This window comes from Pongo abelii, chromosome 1 (assembly GCF_028885655.2).
Source record: "Pongo abelii isolate AG06213 chromosome 1, NHGRI_mPonAbe1-v2.0_pri, whole genome shotgun sequence".
NCBI lineage: Eukaryota > Metazoa > Chordata > Mammalia > Primates > Hominidae > Pongo > Pongo abelii.
The window spans coordinates 82,910,227-82,921,798 of NC_071985.2; the positions used below are offsets into that span (position 1 = coordinate 82,910,227).

At 41.7% G+C, this 11,572-nt stretch overlaps 1 protein-coding gene across 2 annotated transcripts in view; it reads right to left on the minus strand.

Annotated features, from left to right (window-relative positions):
- Positions 1-11,232, minus strand: part of POU2F1 (POU class 2 homeobox 1) — a 208,078-nt gene extending 196,846 nt beyond the window's left edge. The window contains exon 1 of one of the 2 annotated variants that reach the window (XM_024250012.3): positions 11,097-11,232. In XM_024250012.3, coding sequence (XP_024105780.1) covers positions 11,097-11,157 — 61 coding nt within the window. In that variant the 5' untranslated portion in view covers positions 11,158-11,232. Of the gene's footprint in view, positions 1-10,309; positions 10,454-11,096 lie in introns of those variants that run through there. The other variant, XM_054526023.2, reaches the window with a different exon arrangement.
- Positions 11,233-11,572: the final 340 nt, after the last annotated feature.

Here is an 11,572-nt window from a genome sequence, read left to right on the forward strand (position 1 = left end):
CTGCAGGACTTAGGCATGTGTAGATTTTGATATTGGTGTCTGTGTGTTGGGGGAGGAGGGCACACGAGTGGGGAATCCTGGAACCAATCCCCTCGTGGTATGCCCCTGTGTATAATGAGGGATGTCTGAGATGTCTGCATAGTGTTCCCTTTGCTCAGAACATTTTCAATTCCACTTCTCACTCCCAGGCCTTGAACTGATTAATTCCTATTCATCTTTCACATCTCATTGTAAACATGATATCCTCAGAGAGCCCCTTCCCAAATCCTCTTGTCCAGATTAGCAGTCCCCACCTTATGCTCCTGGGGTACTTCAAATCTCCCGTATTCTACTCATTAAACTACAACCAGTGTTATTTAATATATGATTTCCCCAACAGACCAATATACACTTTGAGAGGGCAGAGATGTTATCTTATTCATTACTCTGCCACCAGTGCTCAGTACATTACAAGGAGCAGAAGCTCTATAAATATTTGTTGAATTAAATGAATGCAGAAAGACTGGCCATATTGGTTCATCATAATCTAGTTTTTATTCACACTGAGTACCACAATTATTGATAAGTTTACTACCTTTGTTCATTCGCATTCTAATAGGATGTTTCAAGTTTAAAGTCTAAATCCCATCTTCAGTACTACCTACTGCATACAATTTAGCTCTCCTACTAGGACAGGACCAAGCTTACCATGTTCTATATTTTTAATAAATCTTCAGGTACTCAGATGAAAGCCGAACTGATAAAAATATATGTTATATTTACTGGTCTTCACCCAAAAGATGTTTCTGAATAATTCCAGTTTAAAAAGGAAAAAAAAAAGTATGAAAACTATTTATCTAGCCCAGCCCATAATTTTGTCAATAAGAATCCTATGGGTTGGAAAAGTTTAGTGATTTATTCAGGCAGGATCAGAAAGCTATTATAGTTAATGCTAAAAGCAGAATAAGGACCTAAGTCTCCTAATTCTCAGTCTGTCTTTCCAGTATAGGGCCTTTCTGGTGCATTAACTGAAAACCATTATTCAAGGTATGTTAAGCAATAAATAATCTTGAAGTGCAACAAGTAATCATTTAATGTTATCAAATCACCTGTAGAGCTTTTTTAAAGTATGGATTTTCAGACCTCTACTGTATTAGAAGTTGGGCCTTCTTATGTTGAAAAAGTTCCATGGGCCACCCCATGGTGACAAAGATTGAGAACCACTAAGTCCATCAACCAAGCATTCATTATTTGTTAAATGTCTAGGCCTACTCTGTCCCTACCAGCATGTTCCTGCACTCAAGGCTCTTAGGACAAGATTTACTTACATAATCAATTAGAGAAGAAAATAGGACTGTGTATAATGAAGTGCTGAATTGGGTAACTGAATACAAATTAAGTGCTAATTTCAGAGAAAGTACGACAGGAGGTCAGATTTAACAGATGGCTATTTGTGGAGATAAAGAAATGGACAGACAGGTCCCTTAAGATAAATAAGGACAAAAGTTTTCAAGTCATGACCAGCAGAAGTCCTAAGGATCCTGTGAAAGTGCCTCAAAAGCTACTGTGGAAAGGAGGAGGAAAATGCTTTTCTTGCTCCAATATCCAATTTTAATCAGAACAGCTCCACTTTTGCCTTTAAAAAAGAACACCAAAGGCTTTTAAAAGTTTGAAATCCCTTATTTTACAAATACAATTAAAAAAAAAATCCATGGTGAAGTAACTTATCCTAAAGTTACAAAGCTAATTAGTGACAGAGAAGCCAGGTCTCTGAACTCCCCAGTACCTTTTTTCACTCTACTATACCATACACTATGGCCTTCCAATGGAGGAAAAAGTGTGAGTAAAGGTTCTCACACAATGTCCCAAACACACTGGCCTGACCAAAACCCTGGGTGCACTTTCAGGTCACGTGTCTCAAATTGGGATTGGTGTTGCGAGGATGGTAATGGGAGAAAGGCTCAGGCAAGTCTTAGTATAAATTATAGCCATCCTCCCAAGATAGATCTTCAAATTTTCGGGAAATTTCTTTAAAAATTAAAATCTGGTAATATGCTATATTTGTGGTAGAAATGGACAATAAGGGAAGTTCCTTGATGGAATTGTTGAGTCATGCTATTTAAGGAAGTAGTAAAGATAAGAATGCATAGGCAAGGGTAGGGGCTAGATAACAGAATGCCCTGAAATCAAGATAAGTTGTATTTGCTTCAGTGCAACACCTCCACTGTATAAAGTTTTCAGAAGAGTACTAGGAGTGTCCATTCCTCCTAAGATGCTGGCTGCACCAAAAAATGAACAACCTACAGTCAGGTGCCCCGCAGAATCCATCAGCTGCTAAAGCTTCTGCTTCTCTACAGCAGCACAAGTAATAAAATTCCTGATTTTACTCCTGTGCTCATGTAAGAAAAACTATTAAAGAGTTACTTTAAAAACTCTTCTGCTATCAATTTGATACTCCCCACAGCATCCCTCTAACACCGGTATTATCACCATCGTATTGTTGAAGGAAATAACCTTAGAAGACAGTGCCAAAGCCAAAATGAGATATCTAGAATTTACAATGTTCAGATTTAATACTCAGTCCACACGCACAGTGGCATGAGCATAAATCTCAACCCTAGTATTGTTTATCAAACATTTAATTCACTAAAAAACTTCAATTTTCACAAGGAATCTACAACCCAATAAGACCCACCCAAACATGTCTCAAATGACATGTCAAAGTCAATTCACTGACTTACTCCCCAAATGGCTCCTTCTCCCAACATCCCTACATCTGCTTATGGTAATGCTCTTTTCTGGATAACCTAAACTCAAAACCTTGATAATCTCTTTGCATCTAATTAGCTGCTAAACACTTTAAGGGCTCTGATCATGGCACTGTCCATAACAAAAAAAAATTAAAAAAAAAAAATTCAGTGACTTCCTACTGCCTAGCAAATAAAATCCAAACTCTTACACCAACACAAAGGATTCAGAGCTCTCCACAACAGAGCCCCAAAGTGCCTTAATACACAGCCTAAATAACAGCTAACCTGGAAGTCTTGCTATTACTCACACTTAATGCTTATAAAAACACATGACCTTGAGAAAGTCACTTAATCTGAGTTTTATTTTACTGGACTATAAAATGGGTACAGTAACGCTTGCCTGAAAGGACTAACTGAGGTAATGAAAATGAGAATGTGGCTATAAATTTTAAAGTACTATAAAAATACAGACATTATCATTATGTCATGGTTATGGTAATATTATTTATACCTGCCTTGCTCCAGAAAGGATGTAAGGTGGCCCACATAAAACAAGATAAAAAGAGTTTAAAGATGGAAGCAATAAAAGAAATACAAAACAAATGTATGGACAAAAAATTGACCTACTAATTATGTAAACATAATTGCCTATGCATGTGCTTCTCAGGTTAATAATTTGACCTAAACACTGTAGTTTGATTTGAAAAGGAAACTAAGTCAATTAGACAATTCAGTGTCCATAAGACTAAAAACAAATAGTTTCTACTGTAAAGGCCAGGCAAGAATTTCTCCCAAAGGTCCTTATTCCATGTAATGTAATTGGACAATATCCTCAACACCTTTATCACGACTTATCTATTTCATAAATCATTAGACTGAAAGTCTCTTGAGGTCAAGTAATTTTTAAATTATGTTTGTATCTCTAGTAGCACCTACAGTAATTAGTTAATAAACCAAATACCTCTATACACTGGTTTCTATGGATCTAATCTCTCCCTTCCTATTTCAAACCATCCTGCACACCACATTACTCCTAACATACCATTTTTATCACATCAGTCCCTATTTCAAAATCCTCCAACAGCTTTCCTGCACATAGAACAAATGCTTCCTCATTCTTTACCTATACATCACAATGCTGAACACAACCTCCCCTTCAATGGCCTTCTCTGTATTCCCATTCCTCTAAATTCTTCTTGCCCTTTAAAGCTCGGTTTAAAAGTTTCACCTTCTACATAAAGCCTTCTCTGACTGACAGCAATGGGGCAGGAGGAGAGACTGGGAGGTGGGAGAAAGTTAGAAGTCTTGTGTTCTTATCTGTTACTGAATAGTTAAGTGACTGTGGGCAAGTCACTAAACCATTGTGAAAATATTTCCTCAACTGTCAAGCAAAAGCTTTAGGAAAGATTATATCTAAATTACCTTCCAGCTATAATATATTCCAGGATGCTCTGGCTCTTTCAAACTTGGACACACTCTGATCTATTCTCCGATCTTCATTATCTGTTACATATTTTAATATGTAATTATATACATTGTTTTTCCATTTTTCCTGCTTAAGTAAACATACCAACTCCTCTGCAGCAGTCATATTTCCTTGTTATCCCCAAAGACTATAGGCATAGGACCAGGTACATAGCAGATACCTTTTATAAACTAGGATGGTAACTATTTTAAAACATTAATTATAATATTGCTTGCTGCAGTATGAATCAGCCAAAAAAGGCTGTATTTTTCATTAAGCAGACCACTAAAATAAGTGTACTAAAACAAGAAAACACCTAAGTCACTTTTCCATATAAAAATATATTTCCTTTAAGGCATCAGTGCAACTCCGTTAAGGTAATCACATGTTTAAGCACAAATGAGTCTTTTAACACACAGCATATTGTTCATTTTCCAGCCATTCCTGTTTATATCTTCTATTGCAAACGGAAAGTTCAACAGAAGTGGGGAAAACCTGCCATAATAATTATTATTATTGATTTAATTTCATATACCATTTCTATATTCCAACATAAAAAGCATAAAGTTACAAAGAATTATGAAATAAATAATGTGATAAATTGCACTTGCTATGACTTTCAATATTGAAGACTTAGTAAAGCTACTACAAACACTTAGCTTTGTGCAATGTGAACACTGGCTGTTAAAAAAAAGTATAATGTATCCTCTCCGGATAAATGTCCAGGAGTTCCAGCAGTTTAAAAGAAATCTGGGCCAGGTGTGGTAGCTCATGCCTGTAGTCCCAGCACTTGGGGAGGCCACAGTAGGACTGCTTAAGCCCAGGAGTTTGAGACTAGCCTAGGCAACATAGCAAGACCCCATCTCTTAAAAAAAAATTAAAAATAAGAGAAAATAAATGAATAAAAGATAATCTGATAAATCTAGAGGTTTGCTGATTCTTCTTTTGCACAATTACTAGTCCTGTCAGTAAATGTAGGCAACACTGAAATCCTGAGTGCTTGCTTAATTGGAAATAAATAAATAAATAAATAAATAAAACCCAAAAACAAAAGAGCTCTATTAGTCACTGAGTATACAAAGATACCAGTGCTCAAAAAATTCACACCCCATAGTAAAAACACACAGAACCCCACAACCACATGCACTGTATTCAAGGAGCATCTTCAAATCAGAAGTTCTGAAACTCAAGACAATTCTCATATTCCAAATTCTAAACACACTGTAAATGGATCAAGTAAGTCAGGCAATAGCTCTACTCATGCTATTTTTGTTTCCATTGTTATTACTGCTGAAACAGTTTATAAGAGCTCATCACCTGTTTAGAACACAGAAATACTTCGGTACAAAACAAACCAATTTATTCCTAAGAAGAATTAAAATCTACAGTTATTCAATTATCTTTACTTATGAAATGTCAATAATGCACAAAAATGTCCAGCAAAAGATGCATAAGGAAACTGCTATTCTCTGTGAACCTTAATTATTATCCCTTTCAACCACTCAAGAGGATATTTACATCCTTTAAACAACACAGTAAGAATTAAGCAAAATGGTGACTCAAAGTTACCCCAAAAAAAGGAAAAGGAAAAAATTCATGCAGAAAGGGTACAGAAATTCAAAGCAGATATGTCACTGAATCAAATCAACAACTTTCAACTCCAACGCCCAAGAAATAGTAAGTACATTTGCTCAGGCATTTAGCATTTAAGGAGGGATCAAAAACAAGAACATGGATGACCAAAAGGGGGCATGTTTTGTTTGTGACTTGGTCTGTTCCCTAAACACAAATTATCTGAATAGTTCTAAATTCAAATGCAATAACTTTCATTAGGAAAAACACATTCCTGCTTAAAATCAGGCTTCATAGCAAGTCTTTACTAATCACAAGAACTATGTAATTAACACAATTATATAAAGGCAAATTAATGAGTCACACAACATTATTTTTAATGGTGCTTGAAAGACTAATATGCAAAGATTACAACTATGAGGTTTCAACATTAAAAAACAAAACAAAAATAACCGATAACAAGGCAATCACTACTACATATTATAGTCTTCCAAGTACAAAGGAAACATTCATGAAAATGAGTGACCAACTTAAAAAACACAAATAAATTCAAGATGAAGCAATACAGACTCAAGAAACAGGTCAAATATTTCAATTTTTAATAGAAAATACTTAAAGATAACAATTAAATTTCCACTTCTGTTATTTTAGAACCACCTGCCTAAGATATTCAAAGGTCTATTAAACATCTTTGGTGGCTTGAGAAGAGCAATGTAACATTTTGAGCCCTGAACTTATTCCAAAATCCACTAACCAGATGAATGGCAGATTGACAATTACTTCAAACTAGGCAGCAATGAAACACATTTTATTTACACTGCTTTATACTACCTATTGATGTAGAGAATAGTAAATTTAAAATATTGCAGAACGCTACACCTGAATTCATGTGAACCTGAATAATAGCCACGGTTTGTTTTTTCCTTCTCTACTGGGATTTTTGACAATGACAAAATGAAAGGAATTACAAACTAATTTCAGAGAAGAGGTTAAAAATTGCTTTTACAGTAATGGTTTGGAAGCAGAACAGTCCTTTAGAAATCAAAAACAGTTGGTCAGCTGTCACATGAATTTTCAAGACCTTGATTCAAAAGTATCATTGTAATTAATAGGTGGGAGAGTTAAGAAAGTGACAACGGGCTGGGCACGGTGGCTCACGCCTGTAATCCAGCACTTTGGGAGGCCGAGGCGGGTGGATCACTTGAGGTCAGGAGTTCGAGACCGGCCTGGCCAACAGGGTGAAACCCCGCCTCTACAAAAAAATACAAAAATTAGCCAGGCGTCATGGCGCATGCCTGTAGTCCCAGCTACTCAGGAGGCTGAGGCAGGAGAATCGCTGGAACCCACCAGGCCGAGGTTGCAGTGAGCCGAGATCGCACCAACGCACTCCAGCCTGGGAGACAGAGCAAGACTCTGTCTGGGAAAAAAAAAAAAAAAAAAGAAGACAGTGACAATGGATTTCCTAGAAATACGCGGGAAACTACTTGACAGATGCAAAAGGAGACAGGCAGGTTATAAACTCATGTGGGTTCAAAAGTAACCTAAAATACTCTATCAAAATTGGATCACAAATTCAGGTTAGAAATAAAGCAATTTTATCACATTCTCAGGGAATTTTAATCATCACCTTAAAATAAACTAATAATTAAAAATATGAGAAATGTCTTACAAGAAAATCTATTAATATGTCAAAAATTCTAAGTGCAATCACTGTTGCAATGGAACAATTTTAAAAATCACTAATCAAAACAAAATGAACAAACTTGTCCAGACTAAATCCAAAAAGAATTCTGAATTTTTTTTAAAAAAATCTGTTTTAAAAGCACATGCTTTCCTGTAAGTATTCTACCTTATTTTCAACATTATCATTTCCACCTAAAAGAATACACAGCCCTCATTCTCAGCTCTGCTTTATTCACTGAAATGGATTCTAAGGCAAATGGTCTCTCCATTAGCCTAAGCCATGCTCTGATTAAGAAACACAGTTTCTTATAAAAGTCTGGGGGATCACAACAAACATATCTAAAATAAGCATTTATACGGGTCACTTCTATGATTATATCTATCTAAAACCCAAATACTCCATTTGAGAATTTTGAGGAAATGAATTTTTACAATAGCATTAAAAGTGAACCAAAATATAAGGCCAGTTAACAACATCCATCCTTTTCTGTATTACAAAAACTGTAAGTGCAATTTTGCTTGTAAAATCCAATGTACATTTTATCATTTTGTATAAAATATCTACGGCCTCAGTAGTGATTAAATTGCAGCTATAAAGGAAATTGTCCCGAAATAAATGGTTTCCCTATGAGAAGGCTTCATGCTACACTTCGCCTCAGGACAATAAATCAAATTAACTGCACCTTGTCCTCTGTCCAATGACATCATCAGTTTGACCACATCTTGGGAATCGGGTGCAAAAACATATGCTATTTAAGGCATGAAATTATACTGCTGCTTTTTGTCCATCTGACCTCATACTTCAGGTCTCTGAAGCAGTCATTCACCTGAAGGTTCTCTTAAAAGCTACAGATTTTTTTTTTTCCTGCTGCATTCAGGGCCTGCCTACTGTTGAGTGAAAGAAGAAAAATGGTGAGAACTGGTTATCTGAAATTAGCTTGCGTTTAGTCCATCAAACCTAGAATTTTGTTACAAATTAAACTGAAGACCAATGTCCCACAAAATACACAGCTAGCCACTCACCAAAATGTCTTAACATAATTTCAAAGGTTTAACACATTAGTGTTAAACCCCACTCCTCTAATACTTCCCTCAGCTACTCAGCGGTAAACATCCACCAATGAGAGGCAACACTAGTCACACTCACACTCACACACACCCCTACACAAAATAAAAATGTTAAAGAAAATTTTACCATAGGAAAGACCAAAAATCAAAATTACTGTTTCCTCTAAACAGTAAAAGTTAATCTGCCTCTCACAAGCCAACTGTCCTAAGTCTAGATAAAACATAAAATCAATTCTGACAACTTAAAGAGGAGGGGCGGGTGTGCTGGGAGGAGAATAAGTTCCAAGATCAGGGTAAACGCAATGCCTTTGTTTATTCTTCTCTTTTCACTCATTTAACCATGACACAAATACTCAAAGAAAACATAACCCCATTTTTTGTTTTCAGTAGTGCTACAATTAAAATAAGCAAGTCTATGACAATGATAGCACAAAATTAACGTCAGCTCCATTTTAAATTAGAATGAAGATGTCAGAAAGGGAGCACCACACCAAGAAATTATGAAAGTGTTGTTAATTGGAATTTCTAATATTTAGCTACTCCACAACTCCTAGAGGGAAAAAAAAAGTGTCAGTTTTACAAATACTGCAGATCTTTACAAAGCCTTAAAGTATTTAACATGGGGGTGGGGAGCAACCGGGGTACCTATCCCCAAAACAAAGTGATTTGGATTAAACCAAAATAGATTTCATAGGCTCTGAAAATGAAATACAGGGCAGATTTTTTTCCCACTAGGCCCAATACTACTGCAAACTATAAGAAAGTCTTTTTAAGACAAAACAAACCATCACAGAGTTGATACTTAGCTAGGAGCTGTTTTAATGCCAGTAAAGCCCCAAGAGAGTTTGTTTTGCCCGCGGAGGAGGGGAAAGTGTGTGGAAGTTGGTGGAGGTAGTCATTTTGGTTATTAGTAAATAAATCAAGCAGCAGAGAACATGAGGCCTAGGCAACTGCTAGAGAAGCCAAGGCCTAGCTTCCCCCCTCTCTTCCCAGCACGGCCTGGGTTTGATCTCAGAGCCCTGCGGATTGCCAAGGAAAAAAAAAAGAATCATATCGAACCACAAAAGCACATGGGGCGAATGTAAAATATAAACACGGCGTTGGGCTGTGAGTGGCTGTTATTAAAGGTCTGAATTACTAAACATGAGAGGCGGGGAAAGCCAGGCGGCCATTTCAATAATATAAACCTCCCCGAATTAGACATTATTCAAATGAGAAGAGGTTCAGCTAAGCAGAGAGTAAAGACGACCCAGCACCCAGCGAGAAAACACCGCCACAGAAGAAGGGAGGGGGATCCCCGTCCCTCCCCACCGACTCCCAACAGGAGAGAGGAAATCGAGAATACGATCAACTTGTCAAGCCAGCCCATTCTGGGGCAGGAGGGCAGCCCTTTACATCCAAGTTCTCGGGAGGCCTCTGGGCGCTTTGGGGCCTCGGAGCGAGAGGCCCCGGAGGGCCACCCGCCCCGTGCGTCCAGGTCAGGCGCAGGGGGTGGGGGGAACGGAGGGGGGGCAGCGGGGAGGGGCAAAGGGAGACGGAGGTCAGACCACGCCAGGCACCTCCAGCCCAACTCGCCCGCGAAGCCCCGGCCGACAACGCAAAGGGGCTGCCGACCGCCAGCCTGGGGCGCGCGGGCCGCCCCAGAGGACATCCCCTCGGCAGGAACTTGCCCCAAGGACTCCTTCCAATCCAGTCCACCCCCGAGAGGGGCCACGGAGACCCCTGCGCGGGTTCCCCACCCCCGCCGCCCCAGGCCACCTCACAGCGCCCATGACCGCTCACCCCTACCCACCTAGAGAGCAGGCCTGGCTTGGGTCAGGCCACCACATCGGGGACCAGTGGGGCGCGGCCGAGGTGCCTGGGGCTGTGACCCCCGGGCTCAGCCCCGCGCGGGGCGCGGGCAGGGAGCTCTCCCCGCGCGCACCCCCGGTTGCCCTGAGGGCCGCCCCCCAAGGCGGGCAGCGACCCCCCGCCCAGGCCCGCTCCCGGGGGAAGACGCGTGCGGGTGTCTGGCCGCCGGGGTCCGCTCCGACCCCGCCGCCTCCCCGGCATTGTGCTCGCCGCCGCCTCCATCCCCCTCCACGCCCCCCACCCCGCGCCCGCCCGGCCCCGGCCGCCCGCCCGCCCGCCCGCGCCCTACTGCGCCCCGCCGGCCCAGCAGCTATGAATATGTAAAATGTCTTTATTGTCCTCTCCCTCTGCCCCGGCCCCGCCGCCCCGCCGCGGACCCGCTCGGGTTCGGGCACGGCGGCGAGGAGGCGGCAGCGGCGGCCGGCAGAGGAGGAGGGCCGGTGCCGACGGGCGGGCGGCGAGCGGCGGCGGGGGGGGCCGGGGGCAGGAGGAGGGCAGTGGATCGCAGCCCCCTTTGCCCCTTGTCTTCCCCCTGCGCCTGGCCGCTCCGAGCCTCTTTCCCCCTCCGCTCGGCGCCCGGCGGGGGCTCCGTGCTCCCCGGCCCCCCATCTCCCCGCCGTTAATTATAATAATCCTGAGTACTAATAAATTATGCTAAGTCGCGGGGGGGGGCAGCGGGAGCCGGGGTTGAGTATGAATATGAATATGTAAAATGCTGTAATGATTACCTGCTGCTGCTGCCGCCGCGGCTGAACTCTCATCTTGACTCGCTGCTCCTCCGTCCGCCATTTTGAATATTTTAACCAAAATCGCCCGGTCGATAAACCCTCCCTCGCTCTGGCTCCCCTCCCCCCTCCCGCCCTGCTTGCCTCCTCCCTCCTCTCCGCCCCCTCCCGCTCCCTCCTCTCCCCGGGCGCGCGCCAGGGGGCGCGCGAGGCCGGCTCTGCTCGCCCCGGCCCCCTCAGAAGAGCTCCACCCCTCTCCCGCGCTCTGCGCACGCGCCTTCGGGGCGCTGTGGCCCTTCGGTAGCTAAAGCAGCGCCCTCAACCAACCAGGTACTCTGTCGCTTCATTTTTTCGTCTCGGCTCTGCGCATGCGCGCCTTTCTCCTGCCGCCAGAAGTGTGGCCGGCGCATGCGCTCCCTCTAGCTCAGAACCAGATTATATAGTGGCCCGGGCGCCCGTGTCTTCTTACACTTCTCCCT